General features: G+C 47.2%; 1 protein-coding gene across 1 annotated transcript in view; it reads right to left on the bottom strand.

The window, feature by feature from the left end:
- Positions 1 to 1,472: 1,472 nt before the first annotated feature.
- Positions 1,473 to 26,874, bottom strand: part of LOC138564250 (zinc finger protein 271-like) — an 85,570-nt gene continuing 60,168 nt past the window's right edge. The window contains exon 3 of the mRNA XM_069642895.1: positions 1,473 to 10,412. Coding sequence (XP_069498996.1) covers positions 8,935 to 10,412 — 1,478 coding nt within the window. The 3' untranslated portion in view covers positions 1,473 to 8,934. The remainder of the gene's footprint in view (positions 10,413 to 26,874) is intronic.

The raw sequence follows: 26,874 nt of genomic DNA, 5'->3' as shown, positions 1-26,874 counted from the left end.
AATCGTTATTTCTAATCCTTAAGCATAGGTTGGTCACTATCAAGTTCATTCTGAATCACAGAAAATTGGCTCGCCAATGTTGGTTTGGGAATTTTACCAAGTACTCTGGAAGATGACCCAATGGTTTATCAAGTGCTCCCACCTGCGAGGCTAAAAACCTTGGGGTCATCTTCGACTCCACACTCTCCTTCTCTCCTCAAATCTCTGACATCTCTAAGAAGTCACACTACCAGCTGCACCTCCTCAGAGGTATTCTTCCTTTCCTCTCCTTCCCCCAGAAACTCACTGTCTCCAGAGCCCTGGTTCTCTCTAGGCTGGACTACTGCAACAGCCTCTTTTTAAATCTGCCTGCCTCTACTCTCCACCCTCTGCAACTCATCCAGAACAGGACTGCAAGACTTGTCCTTGGCCTCAAGCCAGGGATCGTATCTCTCCAGGACTGAAATCTCTGCGCTGGCTCCCAGTGGCTGGGAGGATTAAGTTCAAAACCCTTTGCATTGTCCACAAGGCCTTCTGGGGCATGGGGCCTAAATACCTTCAACCCTTCCTAACTATCTTCCTTCTTGAGTTCTTCGCTCATCCACCTCCAACTCCCTCGGGATCAGTCGCTTCTCCAAGCAACGAGCAACGAGATGGTGGTAGATCTCTTTACTTCGGCTGGGCCTCCCTCTGGAACACCCTCCCTGCCTCCCTGAAACTTGAGGAGAACCATCTCCCGTTCCAGAAGCACCTCAAAACCTCTCTCTTTGCTTCTGCCTTTTCACCTCCTCTCCCCTACTGACCCCCTGGCTGAATCTGAAACTGCACTGGTTACCTGGCTACCCTCTGATCACGGGCCCAGGTCCCTCCCCCGCCAGTCACACACACCTGCACTGCCTGCCTGGCAACCCTCACACTTGGAGACTTTGGGCCTCATTACGAGGCCGGCGGTAAGGGGTTAACTGCACCGGTAAGGATGCTGGTGCCTTTAACCCCTTACAGCGCATTCTGAGGTCCCTTAGCGGGTCCCACTAAGGCCGGCTGGTTTTACCAGCCGCCATTAGCGGAAGCCACTAAGGGACCAGGGAGCTAATAACAGGCCCGCTATTTGCGGGCCCGTTATTAGCTCCTTCCCCATTGAGCCCTATAGGGGCTCGAATGGGAATGGGGAATGGTTTTCAGAATGGGGACTTACTGGGTCCTCCAAGGTTGGAATGACCCGGTAAGTGCCCATTCCGAGTACCCGGACACGACTTTGGAGGCAGCCATGGTGCTAAGCTATTAGCACCATGGCTGCCTCCAAAGTCGTAATGAGGCCCTTTGTCTGCCTCCCTACAGCCCCACCACCAGCACTTGACACCTGATGCCTGCACTTACCTTTGCACTTGACACCTGCTGGCCGTTACTTTTACTTATTGTTATTTTTCTATTCTCATGTACTGCACTGTCCCTTCCCCTCCCCCCTCGCATTTTCCCCCTTCCCCCATCCCATGCACTTGCACGATCTGAATGATACCTGGCCTAATAGGATCGTTGTCTGTCCTCCCTTTGTTCCCCCTCCCGTGCCTCATGGCACCTTGAAACACATGTGTATAGGCGCGTTATAAATGCCATATCATACCATCAAAACATTTCTTATCAACAAAGGACGCCCTCGTAGCAATCCAATCATACTCTGCCAGTTTCTTTTTTACTTTTACAGGGTTTTCTATCAATTCCCTTTCTGATGAATTGCAGGCTATTAAGTATGTCGAAGCCTCCTGCTTTAACTCTTTAAGAGAAGAGTTCGTATTAGATTTCATCTGAGTATAGACATCCGCATATAGGGAGGTTTTCTTTGGCATCATAATTAACCGACATAGATCAATTATTTTGCACACTACACGAGAACCCAAGGGTTGAATGCCCAACTCATATCGCAGCCTCGACATCGGCAGGGAGGGTGGCAGGGTAAGAACCTTTTTCCACAATCCAACCTCTAGTCCAGTTCATTTTAACCGACAAGGTTTCCAGTTCGATCACATACATTACCATTGGGACTACCTTGCCACAGTAGAATTTAAGCAGGAGAGCAAGGGTGAATTTACAATATGTATTCATTATCAATTTCATTTGGGAAATCATAATTTTCCCAGAAAGATAGGTCTCAATTGTTAGGATAGTTGTTTCAGCTCTAATTTGGAAACCCAGATATTTAGTTTCCATCACTATCGGAAGCTTGATGTCGTCAAGGCTCCACCTAAACTTACTTAAACCGTCTTCTTCTGTTGGTTTTACGGCCATCACTGCTGTTTTGGTTGGATTGAACAAAAGATCGTCATTTTTTTGCATAGTTGGCAAATGCAATGATCAATCTCTACAGACCAATTGTCGTGCAGTCAACCAAGACGACATCAATCGCATAACCCAAATAGCTGATCCTTTGATCATCCATAGAAGACGGCACAAAAGACACCCCCATCAGGTGATTCCATATGTCTGCCATAAACAAAATAAAAAGACAGGGTGCTACTATGCACCCCTGTCTTACTCCCTTCTTAGATGGAAATTTATTTATAAGTCTCCCTCTATATTTAAAAGCACTTGAATAGAGGATGCCTCATGGAGATGAATAAGTACGGCTAATAATCCATGCGGTATTAGGGGTGTCACGGTATTCGTTTTATGACGGTACGATAACCTTCTTGCCAAATGACGGTATATCATGGTTATCGCGGTATAGCAGGTGGAGTTAACTGATCTTAACAAATATTTTCTAAAAGGTCATAAATTGACAGATTTATCATCACAAACAAAACCAGGCACCCAGGGCCAGAATTGGGCTTTTCAACATACTTTCCACTGAAATGCCTTGCTTCCACCAAACACAAACACACGTGTGGAGAGGAGGGGGTAGGGTGGAGGCCTGCTGCAACTGGCAAAGCAAACTGAAAAGCTTTTCTTAAATGGTCATTTAGGCTTTTAGCTCCCCACTGGCTACTGGTGAAGATGAACATGTTGCCATCTTGATAACCTGCATGCCACAGATCAATGGAGGCTGATGGTAGTATACGCTTGTGCACATATACACACACACACACACCCACTTTCTTCTTACGTTACAGCCTTTAGTTTACTTGCGGGCTAAAAGGTGTTCAGTAATCACTGACATGTTACCCTTTTGTATGGCAGCAGGGAATACTCCCAGAGATGAGTGAATTTCGCAGTGCGACTTATTATATGTAAATTCAATTATAGAACCAGGGAAATCCCCCGTTGCCATATGTTTAGAGAACATTATCCATTATAAATATATAAACCCCAAAGCCGCCACCCCAAAGTAAACCCTTTTCCTTCTTGGCACTGTATCTATTCTTCCTATTGCTAACATCTTGATTTTGTGTAAGGCACGTGTGATTTATGGAATGGCATTAAAAACTGCTCCAACTGAAACTACTTGGCAGACAGCACATCCAACAGTGCAAAACCAAGACTGTGCAGCAATTGCTTACTGCAGCTTTTCCAAATCAGATTGAAAAGCACACTTAACGGTATGAACGGTATAAATAATGTGACGGTTATTATTGTTCAATTAAGTGGTTCACGGTATCTTTAACGGTATACCGTTATACCGTTACATCCCTATGCGGTATACCCCAATTCTTCAGTTTGCACCACAATGTTCCCCTATTAATGGTATCAAATGCACAGGAGAGATCGATCCATGCCACGTATAGACTTTGATGTTTTAAATTATCAGCCAAACGGATCTTCAATATAATTGCCGTTCAAAGATGTGGAAAGACCCTTGAGGAAGCATGTTTGAAATGTTGGTATTATATTGGCTTTCTCTGCACAGTCCTCAAGATCTTTTAGGACTAGCCTCAAATATTTTGCTTTCCACATCCATCAGCGCTATTGGTCTATAATTGGCAGACTCGATCTCTCCCCCTTTTTAAAAATAGGGATTATTAATGCATTGCTCCAAGATGGTGGGATGTCACGGGCACTTAGAATATTATTAAAGAGATCTAGCAAAATTGAGGACCATAGATTGGATGATTTACGCTGCATATCATTTGTCAGGCCACGTGGCCCTGCTGCTCTTGATTTAGAGGAACTGCAGATGAAATCCTCTATCTGCTTTCCATCCATCGCCAGATCCCACTTCTGATTTAATCCCAACCAACACATAGTGGGATTTGATTCCTCAAATTTAAGCTTAAATTTTTTTTTGCCCAGTCCAATTGGACTGAAATACTGGATACATTTGGGATTGGTGTATTTATTAAATTCCAAACATTTCTGGAATTTGACCCGATAACTGCCTTCAACATGTCTTTGCCGTCTGCATCGAGTCTAACCACTTTTCGAAGTCTCGACCAATGATGATACTCATTTCAGAGTGATTTTATTTTTTAAATCTTTACCATATGAGACCCCCTTCTCGTTGTACTTTGCATATCTCTTTCCGATCATTATGATGTACTCTATAGTGGATGACTTTCCCCCGATCTCCATGTTTTTGCAGCAGTAAAATCTCCCTCAATAGAACCGTTTGTTATATAAAGGTTCCAGTCATCAAATAAATCTGACCAAATACAGCCATTTCTTACTGGATTAGCTCTTTGTTGCCCCCTGGATGTTTTAAGGAGACATCTAACACGACATTGGATAAGTCCTCCATGAAATCGATCAAGTTGGAATGGGAGGGGCTCCAGTATATATGCCTATTATCATCCATGGGGTCTTAATCAAGGGATTCAGCTATGGTTCAAATTTCACCCTTACTGCTAAAATGCCTTGCCTTCTTGATGGCACTTCTATCAAGGTGATACACGAGTTGCGTAGCATTATCAACAATCCTCCTGACTGTCTATCCACAGGCAATTATTGCACCCCCTGAAACACTGACGTAAAGCCATCCAATTGCAATGATGTGAAGAGCCATGTCTATTGTAATACAATTAGGTTATGCTCCCCAAAGATGTAGTTCATCATATTCTTTTCCCTAAATGAACTTGAGCCCCTCATACTCCAACTGACCACACGTAGATATTTCTTTACTAAAGGAAATCATCAGCCAGGGATAGCTTCTAAAAGACTTCTGCAATGATACCTGGTAGACGATCCCAGAACTTTTAGTTCAATCCCTCTTCCCTTAAACCCCTACATTTAAAGCATTTCTGCCCCTCGATTGATCACCTGATTGAGATGAGATGGTACCAGCTCACCATTCATCATCGGCATATTAGGGCATACTCCTAGGCCTACTTTAATTAGAGCCGCTGCTGCATTGACTGCGGCCCAATTGAGTCTTCATTATCACTTCTACCCCCGATGTAACTTTATTGTAAGGAAATCTAATCCGATCAATATCCTTTGATGAGAGAAGGTAAGGATCTGGTATTAATTTAGTTTTGGACAGGATAGTGCCTCTATTGAGGCTTCCCTGGCCTTTGGTGGGATATATCCTTTTAAGCCATAGGGCCTCATTACGACTTTGGAGGTAGCCATGCCCTTAATAAGGGCATGGCTGCCTCCAAAATCGTGTCCGGGTCCCGGTTACCTGAATGGGGAAATACTGGGTCATTCCGAGTATGGAGGGCCCGGTATTTCCTCCTTCCAGGAACCCGGGCCCGGTCCTTCCCCATTCCCATTCGAGCCCTCATAGGGCTCAATGGAAATGGGGAGGGAGCTAACAACGGGCCCATTACGAACGGGCCCACTGTTAGCTCCCTGGTCCCCTCGCGGGACCCGCTATGGTAAAACCAGACGTCCAGAGCGGGTCCCGCGAGGGGACCTCGTAATAGTGCGGAGTGGGTTTAATGGTGCCGGCACCATTACTGACGCCGTTAAACCCATTCCGCACATCTTATAATGAGGCCCATAGTCTTGGTATTGCAAATGGATTCAAGGTTTTACCCTCATTAACTTGTGTTTCTTGTAGTAAATCACTCCCTTCCTTTGTGGTTCCTATAGGATTCGTAGAAATGATTTGTGGATTAACAGATGGAAGATGTGACCCTTGATTTGGGTCAGGAGCTTGCATTGATGTGACCCTTGATTTGGATCAGGAGATTGCATTGATGTGACCCTTGATTTGGGTCAGGAGCTTGCATGGGCCCATCTTGATCAGGTATCATAGCCATTGTTTCAGTTTGTAACCCTGCTTGGTTTCTCATCTGTCCTTTTGAAGTACCAAGCTGTTTAGTTTGACTTTTCAAGAATGTGGGGGCTACTCTGAGAGGTTTCTTGGGCTCCCCTTTCAGGTCATCTGTTTGTAGACCCACACTGACCTTCATGGTCACTTGAGCAGTCTTTGGTAATTCCAAACCTAGACTCTGACTTCCAGTAGCTGCCTCCAATTCTTTTGTTGGTTTCTTTCCTTTTCCTTTTTTCCGGTTTTGCTTTCTGATCTCAATGGATGTATTATCTGTAATTGTATTCAGAGCCTTGAATAATTTCCTTTTTCCAGCAGCCTTTTGTTTTCCTCGTTTCTTGTTCTTTGATTTCTGTGGCTGGATCAGCAAGCTCTTGATTTCTGTGGCTGGATCAGCAAGCTCTATGTATCTGTATCAGGTGCATTCCTTTGCATTTCCTCATTTATTTTATCCTTCTTTTTCCTCTGTTTCTTAGTGTTTTTCCTCTTTACAGGAGGCTCTTTTTGTGGAATTAACTGCTGGACTACTTCTTCAGCCATTATGTCCTCCTCCCCTATCACCTGATGATCTTCTCCTATCCAATGTTCACTAACATTATTAGAATCCTGTGCCTCTTTGGAAGTCTTTCTAGATTCAGACATTTAACCTATTCTTGACTGAGATTCAGGTACCAGAGCATCCCCCAATTGTGCCAGTCTTATAAACTCCTCTAGCGTTGATTGTGAGGGCAGAGTATCATCTAAAGGAATTAATGCCATAGGCGCTTCCTGTTGAGCTCCTTTCAATTCCATCAAAGCATTGCCCAATTTCAGATTTTTGTGAGTCTAAATCCCAGTCAACTTTAGTCAAATGTGCCTTAATTTCCTTCCCCCATCAATATTTGTTGCTTACTCACATGCTTCAAGAGTAATAGATCTTTACCGATGGAGGCATTGATAAGTCCATTAAGACCTATCATTGCTGACTCACAGGCACCCACTTCCTTTGTTAATTCAAGTAACATCCCTGAGTGGGATTGTACTTCTGACTTGAGGAGTTCAAACACACTGGCCCTCATCAGGAGGTTGGAGTTAACCATGCCGCTTTTAGTGGCATGGTTGCCTCCTTACCGCAATCCGGGCCCGGGTTCCTCGAATGAGGACTTACCGGGCCATCGCAACCTTGGCGGACCCAGTAATTCCCTGTCCGAGGAACCCGGATCCGGTCCATTCCCATTCCCATTTGAGCCCCCATAGGGCTCAATGGCAATGGGGATGGAGCTAACAACGGGCCCGTTAATGGCGGGCCCGTTGTTGGCTCCCTAGTGTCCTTGCGGGACCCAGTATGGACGCCTGGTTTTTCCAGGCGCCCATTGCGGGTCCCGCGAGGAGACCTCGTGGTAGCGCGGAATGGGTTTACCAGCACCGGCACCTTTACTGGTGCCGGTACACCCATTCCGCCAACCTTCCGATGAGGGCCACTAACTAAAGAGTTTAATACAAAACTCAATGCTGAAAGTGTGGACTCGGATGGACTCTTGCACCTCTCAGAGGTGTTTTGATTATGGTCTCCCCTGTCTCCTTTGGTTTACATCTTGGAGGAGTAGATACTTGAGACGCCGTTCGGATACCCATGAGTCCTGGAACCTCCATTTAATTTCTCAACTCACAGGAGCATTCAATTGTAACCATTTCTGCGACCCCACTACAACCCCACTTACTATGTTTGAGGTCCTGGGCCCCCACCCCAGTCTAACAGCAATCACACTGTCACTCAGTGCTCTCTTTGTAATCACCCCCCTCAGAATTGTCTTTTTAATAGATGAAGTTGATAATGTGTAATCCAAATTGTTCCATAAAGAATTTGTCATAACATTCCTCAGAGGACCGGGACTTGATGTTAAAATTGCCAGAGTTTGACAAGCTTCGAAAACTGCTGGCCCATCATTCTGAGCATGGTGGACTTGGAGGTAGTATATCGTTAGACTGGATTCCTGACGACCCGGCCCTGGCATGTCGTGAATTTCTGGTGCCCTCAGGTCGTCCTTCTGGCTGACACTAGGTCCACCACTACCACTTCTTAAATTGTAGCACATTTGCAACCAACCTTTCTGTTAAATATTGTCTTGACGGCCCGCCCGAATGGATTTCACTAAATTCGCTCAGCGACTTTTGTTCTCTGTCATAGAGTTAATGTATCAATATATCAGTGTGTCAAAATGATACTGTATTCATAGGGCTCCTAATACTGGTGCTTATATTCCGATGGGCCACTTATACAAGTGTGCACTACTTTATGCTGTAGACACCCCCCCTGCTTGGTACCTTCAGAAGAGTACGTAACCAGTGTCAATATCCAAATTCGGCAACATGTGCTACAAACCCCCTCACCCCACCTGCTCGGTTTCTTCAAAGAAAAAAGCACGTAACCAATATCAGTGTCAATTTCCAAACTTAGCGGCATATAATCAGCATCACACTTCCACCCTAAATCATTTATGAAGCCATCACGGGCTAGTATGATCACAGCGCGGCTCTCCGTCCGGCTCTCCAACGGAGCTGCTTACCGGAATCAAAGGTCAGCAGTTCCTTCTGTTCCTACCTTGCGCCCGAGATTCCTTTCACTTCGAATCTCTCGGGTTTCATGGGTCCAGCCGGAACAAGGCAACACACTCGCCGCACTCACTCTGCTCTCGCTCACAGATGGTGGGGTTGAAATATTTTCAACTCTGCCTGCACATTCAATGGTCAGTGTGGAAAGACTGCTGACTGCTGAAATGCCGATACCAACAACACGGCAACACACTCGCCGCACTTGCTCCCAGATGGGGGTTTTAAAGATTTTCCACTCCTCCTCCGCATTCAATGGCCAGTGTGGAAAGACTGCCGACTGCTGAAATGCCGATACCAACAACACAGCAACACACTCGCCGGAGATGCTTTCTCAGAGAGGATTTCTGACTGAAGCTTTTTTTACATTCGGTGCACTGGTGCGGTCTCTCCCCAGTGTGGGATGTCTGATGTATCCTCAGGTGGGCCGCCTGGTTAAAGCGCTTACCACACTCTGTGCACTCGTAGGGCTTCTCCCCAGTGTGGATCCGCAGATGCTTTCTCAGAGAGGATTTCTGACTGAAGCTTTTGTTACATTCAATGCACTGGTAAGGTCTCTCACCAGTGTGGGAGGTCTGATGTATCTTCAGGTGGGCCGCCTGGTTAAAGCGCTTACCACACTCTGTGCACGCGTAGGGCTTCTCCCCAGTATGGATCCGCAGATGCTTTCTCAGAGAGGATTTCTGACTGAAGCTTTTGTTACATTCGGCGCACTGGTAAGGTCTCTCCCCAGTGTGGGAGGTCTGATGTATCTTCAGGTGGGCCGCCTGGTTAAAGTGCTTACCACACTCTGTGCACGCGTAGGGCTTCTCCCCAGTGTGGATCCGCAGATGCTTTCTCAGACAGGGTTTCTGACTGAAGCTTTTGTTACATTCAGTGCACTGGTACAGTCTCTCCCCAGTGTGGGAGGTCAGATGTGTCCTCAGGTGGGCCACCAGGTTAAAGCGCTTACCACACTCTGTGCACTCATGAAGCTTCTGCTCAGCATGGATCCTGAGATGCTTTCTCAGAATGGAGGAGTCACATAAACTTTTTTTGCACTTGATGCACTGGAAACCTTCCCCCTGCTCAACAAGGAGTCTCTGATGCTTTCCCAGATCTGAAGAGTTGCTGAATCGTTTTGTACACACTGTGCACTCATAGGGTTTCCCTCCAGTATGGATCCTCTGATGCCTACTCAGATCAGCAGAGCGACTAAAGTGTTTCTCACAGTCTGTGCACTGGAATGGTCTGTACCCCGTGTGGCAGCTCTGATGCTGCCTCAGGTTTCGTGCATGAGAGAAGCGCTTATCACAATGTGGGCACCTGTATGGCCGCTCCCCAGTGTGCGTCCTCAGATGCATTCTCAGATAGGAGTTGAAAGTGAAGCTTTTCTCGCACTCCATACACTGGTAAGGTCTTTCCCCCATGTGAGTTTTCTGATGCCGCCTAAGGTTTGATAGAAACTTAAAGTGCTCCCCACACTCTCTGCAGTCATACGGTCGCTCCTCAGTGTGGATCCTTTGATGCATGCACAAAGAGGAGCGGTTATTGAATCGCTTCTCGCACTCCGTGCACTGGTACGGCTTCACCCCGGTGTGGATCAGTAGATGCCGCTTCAGCTGTGAATTGTTAAGGAAGCTTTTCACGCACTCTGTGCACTGGTGCAGTTTCCTTTCAGTCTGGTTCCTCGGAAGCATGGGCATACTCTTGGCTGCATTATCTGTAAAGAAAAAGCAAAGGGTCAAATTATTTTTCAATACATCAAACAACTTAAAACGTAATGTGATACATTGTGTGATCATGGGCACATCACTTGATCTCTCCATTACTTGGACATTTCAACAGAAAAGCAGGGCACGAAAACCCTTCAATTATTATAAATGTGAAATAAACAAATGCAATGAGCAGAAATAAAAAAAAAGTATGACATATAATATGTGCACACTGTGTACTTTCTTCAATAACTTAAATATGAGCGGAATCAAGAATCAAATATTAGGAGATGAAAAGGATCTATGTACGTTATTATGGAACAAAGTGTAAAATCCACCCGATTGATATAATTCTAAAGATTTATAAAGTGATGAAAAAGGTGATGGCAAAGTGTGCGCCACACTCTGGGGCTTTGCAAATGCACAAGAGACCCAGACAGTTGAAAACACTCTTCTGAAAAGGATCTTGAGTCTATCGAAAGCAGCCCCATATTCCGTAGCACCCAGGAAGTAGGTCTAAATAATCTACGAGATGAACTGATGTTGGAACCTGTGGCTGTGCCTAGATGCCCGCGGCCTAAGTGGCGTGCATATGAGAACATTCTCTAGCTCTTTTAATCCAATCTTTTATCACAAATCTGTTGCGTAAAATAGGGGCTGAGAATATACCATGGTTCAAACATGCCAAACATCTTCTACAAAACATTAATGCTGATGCATAATTTAATTGTCCGAATCTCATAGCGTTAGAGCTGCGCAAAGATTTAACAGCACAGCTGAAATGTATTTGATAACAGAGAATCCTCTGAACTGAATTTGCAGACGTTTGATAATCACACAAATGAAATCTGAAGATTCTCTCCTCTGGAGCAAACGAAAGGGTTGACAAAAACCCGATTATTAGAGCTCGCTTTAAATGCCTACAGGTGGGGGAGGTTGTACATTGAGCAACAGGGACAAAGAAGATTTAGCTCTTTTTTTATTTTCTTGTCCTACGTATGCACATATTAGAGCAAGAAATGTACGACCTGTCCTTAGGGGTCTAGGGTTCTTATAATATCGCCCGGCATTATCTCATCTACTAAATGCTGAGACCCCCGTGGTTGCACAGGCTCTCCTTCCGTATATCAGACAATCATGGTGGTTGAGGAACTATAAAATGAGAGATTAGAAACAAGTTTATGCGTCCTGAAGATCAACTAATGATATGATCTAACTTGTTTAATTTGATATTAAGTTCTGATGCTCTAAATTTTAAGTAGCCTGAATTCGGATTTTCTCAGAACAGGAGAATCCGCCATTTTATAATCCTGCATTGTCATCCTTTTGAAACAAGCATCACTTTTTATTTATAGGTACAATTGTGTTAGAGAATTTTTATCTTTTGAGATCATTTTTAAACTGTATATATTTAAATTAATTGATATTGGGACATAGGAAAACTACATGGTTTAAGGGAAATTGGCTTACAATTTAATACTCACATTTCATGAAATATGTAATCTGTCTTTTAGAAATTCCAGGCACTTCACTTAACTCATTTTAAAATGTACATTAGTATTTTATAGTCTCTTTTTTGGGGTTAGCATTAAGGCCGAATTATAAAAACAAATAAACAAACAAGGGGACGTCTCCCACCATCAAGTAAACACAAGATCCATTTCACGCTGGAATGTCAGGTGGTCTAAAAGACCCTTCCCTCCTAACAGTATCTGCGAGCATGGCTTTAGGGAACAGATCAGTGTTTAGACAGTGAGATATGCTTTGATTGGGTATTTATAATGCACCTTTAAGCAAGTGTTTCTAGGAGCCACAAGACAAGGAAGGGAGACAGAGGGAAGACAAGAAAGACCATCGGACTAGTCCTTGTGTTGTTCAGATTGTGCAAGTGCAACGAGAAGTGCAGGGGAGAGGGTGTGGGGAGAAGTGCAGTTAAGACAGCAGGGCTATGAGTAAGTTCGAGGATGGCAGAGGACTACATGGGTGCAGTTCCAGACTGAAAGTGCTGGGTAGGCCAGAAGGCAGTGCAGGGTGACTGGCTAAAGGGGATGGAGGTATGGTACCCTGTGTGATCTGAGGGCAACCACGCCACCAGTCAGGACGAGCAGACAGGCAGATTAGCAGGGGCGAGGAAGAGAGAAGGAAGAAGAGAAGAGGAAGGTCTTCAGCAGTTTCCAGAACTTCTGGTGTTCAGGCTCAAGTGTGAAAGGGGCAGGAAGGCTATTCTATAGAGCGGCACCTGCAGAGGAGAGAGATCTACCCCCAGTCTCTGTTTGGAGAAGCCTCTGACCGGCAGAGAGTTTGAGTAAGCTGAGTGGAGGGCTCTAGAAGGAAGGTATTTAGGAAGAGAGTGTTGGATATAATGATATGATAGGTTATATATAATGCGCTTAATACCCAGAGGTTTCTAAGTGTGAACCAGAGGATCGAACCCGCGCTGCTCCGTGACGTCTTGCTTCCAAGGTGAGCACGTTGCCCCTGAGCTATCCTCCCAAGACCATAGAGAGGACCATGGCCCCAAAAAGCCTTGAGGATGATGCAGAGGGTCTTGAACTTGATCCTCGTGGCCACCGGGAGACAGTGGAGCAATTTCAGAGCTGGAGAGATGAGGTCCCTGGGCTTGAGGCCAAGGAAAAGTCTCACAATCCTGTTCTAAATTAGTTGAAGAGGACAAAGAGTAGAGTTAGCAAGATTGAGAAAGAGGCTGTTGCAGTAGCCCAGCCTGAAGAGAACCAGAGCTCTGCAGACAGTGAACATTCTGTGGGAAGGTGAGAAAAGGCAGGATACCTCTGAGGCGATGCAGCTGGTATGGGCCTTCTTGGCAAGGTTTGTGATGTGTGGAGAGAAGGAGAGAGAGGAGTCGAAGATGACACAAAGGTTTTTTGCCTCACAGGAGGGAGGGTGGGTGGAGGGGGCCCAAAGAGGGCAGCCAGAGGGAAAGAGGAAAAGCAGGAGCAGGGGTCCCAATGAGAAGAATCTCTGTCTTACTGGCATCAAGGCAGAGATCTTTAGAGGTGCACCATCCCTGAAAATCTGATAGTCTGGAATGAGCGAGGAAGGAGAGGAGGCTGAGGGTAGCCTCTGCATAACACTGAACGGTAGGGGAGAAAGTAGAGGCCTGTGGGCCAGATAAACATCGAAGAGACAGGGTGAGAGGATAGAGCCCTGGGGAGCACCACATGGAGACAGAGAGGTGGCGGGGATAAAGGACCCAAGGTGGAACTTGGATGCATTGGTCCAAGAGGAAGGAGGTCAGCCATGCCAGAGCCTGACCAGTGATGCCAATGTTCGCAGTGAGACGGATGATCAGGGTGGTGTGATTGACCAAGTTGGGATTACCGTAACGCCTGTGCTACGGCAGCAATACCACGGGAGGTGGGCGAGAGAGGGGCAGCCCTAGCGCCGCTTTCCCAAAGTCTACTTCTAGGACAAATGAACAATCTGTCTGTCTTAGTTCTGAAGCTGACCATAAGAGCAATTGGCCTACCCTATGATGTTATGATGAACAAAAACCCTTAACTTTCAATGAGAATGTATCTGTGACACGTGTTATTATTATTATCTAGTTCTTATAACGTGTCACCCGCCCTTAGGCCTCAGGGTGCACAAAGAGACTAAACGCCCAATTACAGAGAATCACAATACGTAAGGCTGCCAATGAAGAGGGCACCAAACAAATCCTTCTTGTCGAACAAATATGTTTTAACAGCTCTCTTAAAGTCTGTCAAGCGAAGGATGGCACATATTGAGGATGCAAACTGTTCCAAACCCGCAGAGCCCATGCACCAAATCTCGTACCCCCAGAAGGAGCTTGCTGTGGGGCGCAACCTTCAGGCGGTCACTCAGATAGTGGGGTGCTTTACCAGACATACATTTACATGGCAAAGTAAGGGCAATTTTCTTCTGAGTTAACAGCCGTCCATGAATGTATTGTCTTATAAATGTGATTAAACGCCTCTGAGTCCCCACCAAAGTCACCTGTCAGTTCAAGGATGATCTGGGTATCGTCAGCATAAGTGGTGTACCTGACACCCAGACCGTCCAATAGATTGAACAGAAGGTGGGGATAGATGTTATATAGTGTCGGTGAACGACCCAAGCCCTGTGGAATAACGTGGCAGCGGAACTGGCCATGCTCTGAAGTCACCCACAAAGACGAGACTCTAAGATGCCAGAGAAAGACTCAATCTAGGCTGCATCGCCATTTGATACATTAGCAATCTCATCCAGCTTGCTGACTCACAGAGTGAGCTACCAGCTGAGAGATCCAATGACATCAGCAGTGTAGCATGGCCATACTCGATGATACCAGAGATATTGGACTTAAGATCTAAAAGCGCGGTCTAAAAACCATGTTTGGCCCCGAAAGTCAGTCCTGCACTGGCAAAGTAGGCAATTAACTTCAATAAACGTCAGAAGCTGAATATAAGCTATTCTGTCCAGACTCTTCAGCAAAAAAAAGGAAAGTTTGTGATTGGACGATAGTTTCTGGCCAGGGAGTCCTTTTTTAGTAATGGTGTGATCCAAGCTTCTTTCAAGCCCACAGGTATAATGGAGGCTGAGAAGGAAGAGTTCACAACTTTAGTAATCTAAGCGGTTAAGATGTCAGGTGAATCCTTAATGATGTTTGCAGGATAACTATCCCCTTTGCAAGACGTTGGCTTCATGTTCTTAACGATGTTAAAAACCTCAGCATCAGAGACTTGTTCTAAAAGAGAACTTAGGTCGGCCATTATTGGTGACAACATGGCCCGTCTCAGACTGCAGTGCTTGAGCAACCAGACATTGCCCCCACTTTTTGATGGCCAGCTGGTGATTTTTGATTTTCCTCATAAGCTTGTCTTGTATATCTTGGAACCCGAGGGCATCCTCACTTCTACTCCCCGTGGATCCTCTTCTCAGGTGGTCAGGGAAATGCCATCGGTCTTGGATCCCGACCCTGGGGTGGAGATGCAAGGGAGGATAACCTGGGTGGAGGGACCCCAGGAAGTGGGGAGAGGATGTATTTGGGTGAAACATAGTATCCCCCTTTCCCTTGTCAGAATAAACTCTGCCCTCCCTCTACCTTCATAGGTTACTGTCAGTTATTGCCTCTTTCTTACACACACCATTTCCCTTTAAAACTAAGACAAGGAAGAGGCAACTAGGAGTTGTGCACACTCCTGTTCATTTAAACCACATTGGTACTGAGACAAGAAAGAGGCGACTAGGAGTTGTGCATACTCCTGTTCATTTAAAGCACATTGGTACTGAGACAAGGAAGAGGCAACTAGGAGGTGTGCATATTCCCGTTCATTTACACCACATTGGTACTGAGACGAGGAAGAGGACTGTAGAGGAGTTCCTTTGCAAGGAAGAGGCGACTAGGAGTTGTGCATACTCCCGTTCATTTACACCACATTGGTACTGAGACGAGGAAGAGGACTGCAGAGGAGTTCCATTGCAATGAAGAGGCGACTAGGAGTTGTGCATACTCCTGTTCATTTACACCATATTGGTACTGATACGAGGAAGAGGACTGTAGAGGAGTTCCATTGCAAGAGTCAGGCATGTCCCGCTAATAGGACTAATTATGGTCAGGCAATTGCAGACAAGGACTTGCACCTGCAACCAGTTAATAGGCTACAGGTGCATAAAAGGAGGGACCGCCAGCAGGGAAAGGAGAGAAACCTGCATGGAGGACAGGACACGGCTGACGGTAGAGTGGCTGGAGAAGGTCTGTCGGGAAGGACGCCCGGTGCTGCAGAAGACTGAATATGAAGCCGGGGCCCGAATGGGCCTTGAGAGGGTCGAGATGCCTGTAGGCTCCTTTGGCTTGTGTCCATAGCACACTGAAGGCTCCCAAGCACTACAGGCTGCCGGTAGCAACGTTGAGAGAAGAGCAGTGCTACCTACAGCAAGCAGAGAGGTTCAAGGTAGGCGAGCTGGAAGAAGCTCTGAACTTTATTTTGAACACTGTTTCTTTTGTTATTGGCATCCCTACACATTGGTTAGCTTTAGTTGTGAGGGCAAGTGCAGGTTTTGGACACAGACAGACTTTTAAGTTGAACTTGCTGACACAGCCTATCCTTAGGTCCTTTAGGTAGGGACATTCCACCTCAGTTTAGGGCAAGGTAGGCCTTCAACCATCCTGACATTTAAGAAAATAAATAATTTTATGTAAAAGATTAAATCCGTAGTCTGTGTCTTACTTCATGGTGCCTTCACAAACACTAGATCACTCTGGACAGTCCCCAACTTTGGCACCCTTTTCCATTCTAGCTTCTTTAAAATAGAGATCAGTTCCTTTGAACTGGACTTGGCAATGTGACTATTTAGCCAGAATGATGGCTTGTTTGTAGCGCGCGGCTGCAGTCTTGTATGAAGATTAATTTTCAGGTTTCTCACAGCAGTCACAAACACCAACCTTGGATCTGTGCTCCGTCTCAAAAATACCATTGCTGATTCTGTATCCCTAACCCCAGCCGCCCTCATTGGTAGTCTCAGATACATGCACCTCAGGGACTTTGATGTGCTGGAAATCAGCATGAAATGTAACATAGGGCCTCATTACGAGTCCGGCGGTAGCCATGCCGGAAAAACCGGCAGGCTGCTGCCAGACCCGAAAGACCATTCGGCCTCCCTGATTGCCGGAATCACCGGGGCATTACAACCCCAGTGTCCCAGTAATTCCAGAGGCGAAATTCCGTAAATCCCTATTCCCATGGAGACCCATAGCCGGTGTTTCCATTTCCACCTGCAGGCGGGTGCCGTTACTCCCGCAAGGTCAGACCTGGCGGGAGTGACACCTCCCGCCTGCAGAACTCAGAATCAGCCGGTCCGGAAACAACGGTGGTGGCAGATTTCCTGCAGGGTCATAATGAGGCCCATAGTCTCTCTTGCCAGCCCACACGTTGGACACTGATCTACATTTGCAGTATTTCATGATTGCGTGAAGGCGGGCACTGCAGGAATATCTAGCCTTACTCGTAAATATAGGGACGTTTCATACGATGGATAAACGTAGTGCAAGTAGAGTTTTTATACAACTATCGTTACTTTGGATCCCCCTCTTCCGGGCTCAGATCCGCTTTTACAAATTTCAGAGAATATTCTTTGTCGGTTGACTCACGGTTCACCCCGGATCCCCATTAGCCGGGCTCAGATCTTTCCTCTTATACAATTAGTCTCCCTCAGCCGGGTTTGTTCCAATTTCAGTTCGTATGAACTATTGAAGACTTTCGAATGTGCACATGATTTAGCTTGACTGTAAGGGAGGAAGGGTTGTTTTGCCCCCCCCCTGTACATTCGACACAAAAGATACTTAATACTCATGCAATAGTGGGGAGACATCCTCCTTGCCCTTCTCTGGCTACAGCGGAAGAGGGGCTACTGTAAGACACATTAGGACTCCATTTTGTGTGCCTCCAGACTCCATTTTTGGACTAGGCCGCATCCTGAGCACTGAGAAGCCTTCTCTTCCCTTTGCAGCGCCGCGCACACTGACAGCCCCCACCTCCTCCTCCAGTGTCTGTGCCGTCCAGGCTAATTTCTCACAGATGCTCTGGCATGAATTGTTGCAAACAGAAACTGTATTCTTTTATCCTTCCCCTGAGCTCATTGCCCTGTGTGTGACCGGGGGTGAATTTCAACTTGTGACCCAACCGTCCTCATAAATCCGCTCCTGCTCCTCTCACCCCCACCATTGGAAGTTATTGCTGGTATAACCTTTTGCCTCTCCATGGTTTCTTTGATGTAACAGAAGTGTGACCCTCCCCAACTGACCGCCCTAGAGTGCCCCCAATATAACTGGGCTCATGTTCTCATATATCCCATCTCTAACCAACACCTATCAATCCACTCACGCAGGCACTGGAGCGCCATGGCAAATAAATCCTAGATCAAGCACACTGATAAAGCACCTGGCGGGCAAGACCCTCATATCTCTCACTTCTACAAAGGCCGGAGGCGGGAATGTGTAAATAAGAGTCTACAATGTCTAGGTGCCCCCACATTCTAGCACATGGTTTATAGTCTGCATGATTCATTGCATGTCACGAGATAGTATGTAGCTTAGATTAAGAGTGACCTCTCCTTGTGGAAAAGACCTGACCTTTACGCCACCCAGATGAGCCCAGGTGACCACGTGCCGCTCGGAGCAAGCGCCCTGCACCAGCCAATCATGTGGAGCCGGCCCATATACTGCCATAATGTACCTATGTCGTCTACCAATCCCACTACAACTTGTTGTACCTACAGGGACACGTCACTAGTGACATTTCCAAAGCTTATAAAGTACTGTTCTTGTATTGTTTAGCAGAGCGCTCTCGAGGCAGCAGCGTCCTCTGCATGCAATATCTTTATAAATCTTTGTTTCCCTCACAACCTTTCTCTTGGTATCATTCCCTACTGGGGTGTGTTCTTTTACTATGAGTATATTTTTTTTATTCTGGGGAATGACCACCTTCATGACCCGTTGCAGGACCACTTTCATTTCACAATTCCTTTTTACATTAGCCACCTCTCAGCTGGACCCCTAAGAGACCTTCGAATGAGCACCCACGTGACGCCAGACCACTCTGTTTACGGTATCTGTCTTGGCTTCAAAGGTTCAGTCACTCATCTACTGTTCAATTATATTTGCGTTGCTCGTCACATTTGCTTCACACTCTGTTCTCTTCAGATTTCGCCATACAATGTTGCTGCTTGCAACCTTGGCGCTAACACAGAACGGTTTGCATCAGTCTGCCCGACTCACCAGCTGTGCTGACTTTACTGGCCTTGCGTTGTTGTAGGAGCCGAGCACAGTACCACAGCGGCAAACGCACCTACCCGGCTTGGCTATCGGCGCAGGAGAGCCCCGGGTACCTCTGACACAAAATGCAGGTTTCAGCTTTAATTCCAGGTCTTATGTTTGTTAGTCTCGAAGGCTCATGAAAGCAACAGCCTTTCTCTAAAAAGGTCAAGGGCACTTCCCTCCTTGCAACCCTTTCTGGTCTTGCCGTCTTTCTCCTCGTATTAAACTGCCATCTTGGAGCTGCTGCTTCCTCGTTTGCTTTGCCTTGCAGCGTGTGCTTTCGTGCTCTGCCTTTTATCTGTGTGGGGAAGTATGACGGAGTCAGGTGTGTGTAATGATCAGTAACTGTCTGACTTTGCCTGACCATTGTATTGGGACATGTCAGGTATACGGCTCGGGTGTTAGTCCGTTTTCTCTCACAGTGTGCGGTCTGTGAGAAAAGGTTTGTGTCAGGAAAGGGGCGGGGGGTTGAGTTCCTAAGTATCCTACCTGGTAGGATGGGGAAAAGGTGTTAAAGGGAAGGGGATACCATGTCTCATTGTCCACTTCCACTCCCCGAAGACCCCTCATCCTGGTGATCCTCCCGCACCGGTCCATCCCAGGAGATGGCCGTGTCCTGGCCACCTGGATGACAGATTCCCGGGGCACTAACGGGTGAGACACCTTCAGATTTCTTACAGTACAAGGATGCTGCCCCAGCTGTAGCCTGGGGGCTGATCTGCGCCATTATGCTGAATAGTCGTCTCAGATTGTAGACAGTGGTTCTTGTAGGGGTGAAACCAGACTGGTCCGGGTGTACTAAAAAGGCATATGTGGAAGCAATCGGGTGGGCAAAATATTAGCAAATATTTTTGCATCAGAGTTAATCAAGGACATCAGGCCTGTATGAAGCCACATCCTGGGCAGGTCTATTGGGTTTCAATAATACAGCAGTAATGGCCTTGCGCATAGATCAAGGAAGGGCACCCATCGTCTGAGTCTCCTGCTAAACCTTTAGCTACCGGGGGTAAGGTCCTGTAGAAATTCATTGTAAAACTCGATCCCCAACCCATCTACACCAGGAGCTTTACCTGACGCTAGCGATTTTGTTTCCTCCACCACCCGCTCAATTGTGATAGGCTGTTCCAAGCCCATGGCTCCCTCCACCGGTAATACAGGCATGGAAATGCCCGACAGGTATCTGGTGATAGCCTCCGACACACTATTGCAATTAAGAATATCATTTCGAATAAAAATGTGCAAATGTGTCATTAATATCTTCCTCCTTCAGAGCTACCAAGCCCTCCGGCCCCACTATATTGGCGATAGGCTGCTGAGGGCTTTCCGTTCTAGACATCCGGGCCAGTAGCCTGCCTGTCTTGTTTCCTTTACCAAACTACCTAGCCCTAACATGGAAGGACATGTGCAGGACTTCTTGAGCTGCCAGCTCATGGAATGGCACGAGCAGTCCCCGAATCTGACCATGTCAGACTGCTCCATCTTGAGTTCTGCCCCGCTCGTTCCCAAGGATTCTCATTCTACACTCTACCATGTTTAATTCATTCCTGATAGCTCTAAGGGCCCGTTAGAGATTGATAGAATATTCCCCTGTACACACCTTAAAGGACTCCCAGAGTGTAGTATGTAATGCTACTGACCCCTCGTTTAGCTTAAGAAACTCAGCCATGTCCTTGTGCAGCCCTACAGCTACACACGAGTCCTTCAACAGCGCCGGGGGCATCCTCCCAAGTGGGCGCGGTCTAGGGCACTGCTCAAACTCTAAGGATAAGGTCACTGGGGAGTGATCCGAGAGTGTTCGGGGGTGAAAGTCACATTTCTGGGACATCAAAGGCAACTCTGGGGGGGGTTCAACCAAAAATCAATATGTGACCCAGAGTCATCGACTCAAGATTAGAAAGTAAATTCCTTCTCCTGCGGGTGCAGTACTCGCCAAGCATCCACACGTGGTTAGTATAATAATAACTGACACAATGTCTGGGCAGTTCCTGACAATAGCCCGGGGATAAGCACCATTCTGTCATGATCCAGGATTGTATTCAAATCATTTACCACTTGGTGATAAAACTCAGGGCCATCTATATTTGGCCCATAGGTATTCACCAAGACGAATAGATTACCTGCCAAAGCACCTCGCACTATGACATAGCGGCCCAGTGAATGGTGTATCAGTGTAAGGACACCCCGCGGCTGTGAGGAGTAGTCAGTATAGTACTGTAATGGGCGCCAGATGAGCCCAAATGCCTCACGCACTCTCCCCACTGCATGTGTTTCTTGTAACATTAGGACCTTGGTCTGTGTCGATCAATGTACGAGAGGCTCTTCCCAGCCTTAACAGGGTTATTCACGCCCTGCACATTCCATGTTAGGGGTTGCATCCGGAACACTCCACCGTTTGTTCCGTCACCTGGCATATTTAGCTGTCTTTCTTATCAAATAGAAAACATCACACAGTGTCCGGCATGTTGCCGCTTTCTGCATGCTCATCAAACATTTCAACTTTTGAACCCCCGCCACACTCCCCACAGACCTATCTCACCATTCACCCCAACTCGACAGTGCATTCCCCAACAACAGGGAGCGCAATGCAAACCTCAACTTTTCCTTGATATCATAAAAACAAACAGCATAGTGTGCAATAAGGCACACCTCAACAGCACTACCAGATAGCGGCTGGGTTATCCCTAGCCTCAGTATATGGAAATAAATCAGTCACCTGATGTGGCCCGTCCCGATGCACCATCTCCCGAGTCGACGCCCGGGCCCCATCTCACCGGTACAGGGATGGAACTCTAGATATATGCGATGGCCTACTCCAGGGTCTCAAAGAAAATGTGCCTGCCCTCCATGTTGGATACAGAGCATAGCTGGGAACTTCATGTTGTACCACACTTACCATTCGTGAAGAAGCCGCTTGACGTGATAATAAGTCCTCCTGCCGCCTGTACACCTGCTGAGAATTCCAGATAGAAGTGCACCCTTGCTGACTTGTACTGGAGTGTTCCCCCCTCTCTCGCTAGATTAAATACAAGATCTCGGTCCCAATAATTTAGGAGCCTGGCAATGATGGTGTGAGGAGGGGCCCCAGGATTCGGATTCAGGTCGAGCGAGCGGTGTGCCCTCTTCACCTGGTACTGCAAGGAAAATTGAGTCTCCCCAAAGATGGAGTGCAGTAGGGTCTCAACTAAGTGTTGTATGGGGCCCTGGACTGATTTCTCAGGGAGCCTGACAATTCTAATGTTGTTCCCGCAGGAACGGGATTCAAGATTGTTGCACTTCAAACATACCGCCATTAGTTTCTACTTGATGATTTGCAGTTCCTGGCCATGTTACCCTGTTGTATCTTCAAGGTCCCTTACTCTTCTCTCCACCACAGTAATTCTGCAGCTTTCCGTATCCAACAGTAAAAACAATAGCATCAAGCTTAGTGTTCACCATTGCGAATCCGGTTTGCATGGCCATCATATATGGGTCCATATTGGGAGCGCATGATGGGACCCCATCCGGCACAGCTGAGGCAGCATCACACATCCCTGCCTCAATATGAGGGGTGTCATGCTAGCAGGGACCTAGGGTCATCCAAGAGGGGACAAATGGCAATATGAGGGTGCCTCACCTCACAATTCGCACTGGGCCACCAATTCCCTGTGGTCTCCCCCACCAGTCAGTCACTGCTCCAATCTCACTTCCAGTCCCAGAGTGCACTCTCCCAGCGTCAACCAGGGCTGCAGTGTCAGATTCTCATCACCACCGGGCTTGGCTCTCCCATTCTCAGCTCAAGGACCAGTTTAATTTCATATGCCAGCAATGGCACAAGGGGAGGTCCGCTCAACAGCCTCCATACTAAAGAGGCACTCGCTGTATCCAAAACACAGTGCCGCGTGGAATCACTGGTCTCGATCCCTGCGTCAGGCCAAAGCGGGAAGATCAGACAGACTTCTGTTTGATGCCTCCTGAAGTGATAGAGCTCACACCAGCAGCACTGCCCTGCACGGAACGAAGTTGCAGCACAGTCCTGTTGCACACAGCTGGAGATCCAGTCCTCGGGTCTCGTGGCACAGAAGGGGCTCAGTCCCCTCCAGGCCACCTCTGCGCTCACGAGATCTTCTCGTCAGCCTCTATCTCAGCGTATGATGGTCTGCCAACACCGCAACTCCAGTGAAGCCAAATCGGAGATAGAGCTCGTCACCAGCGCTCCGCTGTTCTGATCGACCAGAGACTTGGTCACTTTTCCACCGCCACAGTCAGGGGCAGGATTTTGCTGTTGGATCCGTGAATTATGCCAAAATTATAGGATATTTGTTGTGACATATTTTGCTGGACGTAGTGCTATCAGCTCAAGCAGCCATTACCGTTGCTGCTCAGCAGCGCCCCCTCGAGTTATGTTACATTTTTTAAACAAGTATAAGTGGCGGAGTTAAAGTCTTGGCGAAGGGCTACCCGGAGACTTGAGGAACTGCACATGTCATGAGAACGAAGCGTCAAGACCGCTTTGCTTTTGAACGGTGTTGCTTGGAACTTGGGAAGGAAACCCCAAACATTGTTTGTAACTATTGCCTTGAACATGAGAAAGGTAATCTTGAGACTGTTTGTGCAACTTTCTTGCACTTAGGGAAGGAAAGCTGAAAGAAAGCTGGGAGCTGGAAGAAGCTTGAAACTTTGAGTTAAGCACCATTTCTTGTATTATTGGCATCCCTACACACTGGTTAGCTTTAGTTGAGGGAAAGAATAGGTTTTGGACACAGACAGACTTTTAGGTTGAACTCTTTGACACAGGGCCTCATCACGAGTTAGGCGGTAATGCCGGCGGTATTACCGCCAGCGGTATTAGCCCTACCGCCAAACCCCCCGGTGCTATTAGCGCCAGCTCACGGGTTTGGCGGTAATGGAATTCCCCATTCCCCACTGAACCCATTCGGGAATGCCCCTTTCCCCATTGGGCTCAATGGGGATTTTTAGCGCTCTTACCGCCAGCGGATTTCCTGCCGGCGGTAATAGCGCACATTTTCAGCGGATTTCCCCACAGCTCAGACCCTTATATCCGGCGGTAATAGTATGTGTGTCTATGTCATGAGTCATGATGCCTTCACAGTCCTCAGAGGGGAAATGTCTCCCGATGAGGTCCCCAAGGGAGAGTATTGCATAGCAGGCCCACCTCTCTAGCCTCATAGGGAAAGGCTGCCCCATGGGGAGAAGTGACGGAATCAGACCCTCACCAGACTTAATAGAAAACAGCACCTCTATACCCATAATTGGCCAACTTAATACCCCCTCACACCTTCACAAAACCCTGATTGACCTGGGAGAAGGTAGTGAAAATCACACTATGCTGCTGGGTCCCATAGAAAGGTAAAGGAAAGTACACAGACCACGAGACCATGGAGAAGCAAGAGGCTCCGGTAGTTCATTCAGAGGAAGATCCACTGACGTGAAAATGGGCCTCTCGTCATCCTCACTGGAAGTCTTGTCGGTTGAAATGTAAGGTCAGCCCTCCCTAAAAGGCCAGCGACAAGTTAATTCCGGGTAAGAATGGCTTTAACAGGGAGAAGATGAGCGCTGGACAAAGAAGACATGTAAAAGCTGCCTTTGCTCACTGGATGGATGCAGCAGGGCTCGGCAGTTCAGACACTACTTACTATATCAGACTTGGTTTGAGAAAAGATGGACAGAGTTAGGTGTGCTTCCCTGAGTAGCCGTACACAAGGTCAGTCTGTGGATGCATACACAAAAAAGACCCACGCTGAACTGTGAACACTCACCTGGCATAAGGAAACATGTCTACTACAAGCAGCAACATAGACGTATGAACTACAGACAGCAGACAATTAATCCAAGATGATGTCCCTATATACTGAAACATCACACCGCTGGAAAATAAAATCAGCGCAGTGCTTTGCGGTAATGCAGCTGACCCACTGGACTATAAAGCGGCCTAGGAGCGCTGGCAAGGTGTGGAAGTCAGGAGTTGGATTGTAGAGAGCAGGAGAGTGTGCAGCTATAAGGAGTAGGAAAGAAGTGTTGGAATCTGAGGGGAGTGGAAAGGAGGTGAAGGAAGCAAAGAAGTTTGAGGAGGAGGCGAAAATGACTGAGAAGGAAAAGATGGAGTAGACACAAGCTTGAGACAGTGGTAAATGAGTCGGAGGGGGGTACAGGGAACAGCAAGAAGTTGGTGGAAACGGACCTAAGGGGGAAGAGGAGAAGAACCAGTGGTGATGGAAAGCAGAGTTGGGGCATGGTCTAGCCAGGAGAGGAAGGCGGGAGAGCAGAGCATTGAGGAGGATTGAGGGGGTAGGAAAGGAGGATACTGGAGAATAGAGAGAGGAAAGCTCAAGAGTAAAAGGTGCCCAGACAAGGTGCAATAGGTTAGCCGAGTGGTTCTGAGTGAAGTGCTAAAAGAGGGGGGCATGGTCTGCTGCCAGCAGCAATGTTCAGATATATTCTAAGCAGAGACATTTCGATGGAACACCTTTCAAATTCTAACCACAGAACGCTCAATGGGGGCACTGAGTAATGCCCAACAAACTCTAGAAAAGGTCTGTGATCACAGAAGCCACCAACACCCAGAAAGAACTATTCAACATCGTAAATGAGATGAGAAACCCACCTGGAAGCAAACCCACACTGGTACCTTACAAAAACAATGCAACAACCTTGCAGACCCCCTTAATCATAAAGTCACTGACATACATCGGATCATATAAAGCAGACCAATCAATCAGACTATGCACCACGCCCCACTTATCCTGGACCCACAGAACAAGCCTCAAAGCTTCACCCAAATATCAGGAGAGAAATTCCTGAAGCTGCTGAAACAAAGCAACAAAGCCGTTTCCCCAATGGACCCCTGCCAGCCCCCCAGACATCTAAAAATTAATCCTTGCATAGGGCACACCATTGGAATGCCACAGAAACCTCTTAAACCAATCACTCTCAACAGGGAGAGTATAGCAGGTTTTCAAATCTGCATACATCAAACTACTCCTCAAGGATACAACGGCCGATGTGCAAGACCTCTCCAACTACAGACTAATATCAAACATTCCCTATCCAGCAAAACTACTAGAGACCTATGTTTACGAACAAACACTGGAACATGTAGAAAACCACCAATTATTGGACCAGGCACAAGTTGACTTCAGACCCACGAGAGGGACAGAGACGGCACTTCTCTCTATCTGGGACCACCTGAAGAGCGACGCAGGTTCTAACACAAAGGGCCTCATCACGAGTTGGGCGCTAACCCCGGTGGTATTACTGCCGGGGCTATTAGCCCTACCGCCAAACCCCCCAGCGCTATTAGTGCCGAATCACGGGTTTGGCGGAACGGCAAGTCCCATTCCCCATTGGGCCCATTCGGGAATTTCCCATTCTCCATTGGGCCCAATGGGGAATTTTTGCGCTATTAGCACCGGCGGTAGTAGCGCTGGCATTAATAGCACCGAAAATCGGTGAAAATCACGGCAGATTTGCCCCCAGCTCAGGGCAAATCCGCCAAGCCCATGATCTGGCGGACCCTTAAATGCAGCGGTAATAGCGCTACCGCCGCATTTAAGGGTTACCGCCAGACTCGTGATGATGCCCAAACTCTGCACTGACACTAGTTGACCTCTCTTCATCATTCGACACAGTCGGCCACAACCATCCTCAACAAGAGACTGCAAGAAATAGGGATCATCGACATGGCGCTGCGCTGGATT

The sequence above is a fragment of the Ambystoma mexicanum genome, chromosome 1p (assembly GCF_040938575.1).
Source record: "Ambystoma mexicanum isolate Mex_15411 chromosome 1p, UKY_AmexF1_1, whole genome shotgun sequence".
Classification (NCBI taxonomy): domain Eukaryota; kingdom Metazoa; phylum Chordata; class Amphibia; order Caudata; family Ambystomatidae; genus Ambystoma; species Ambystoma mexicanum.
Note: the sequence above shows the minus strand (reverse complement) of the source record. Positions and strands in the feature narration are given on the sequence as shown.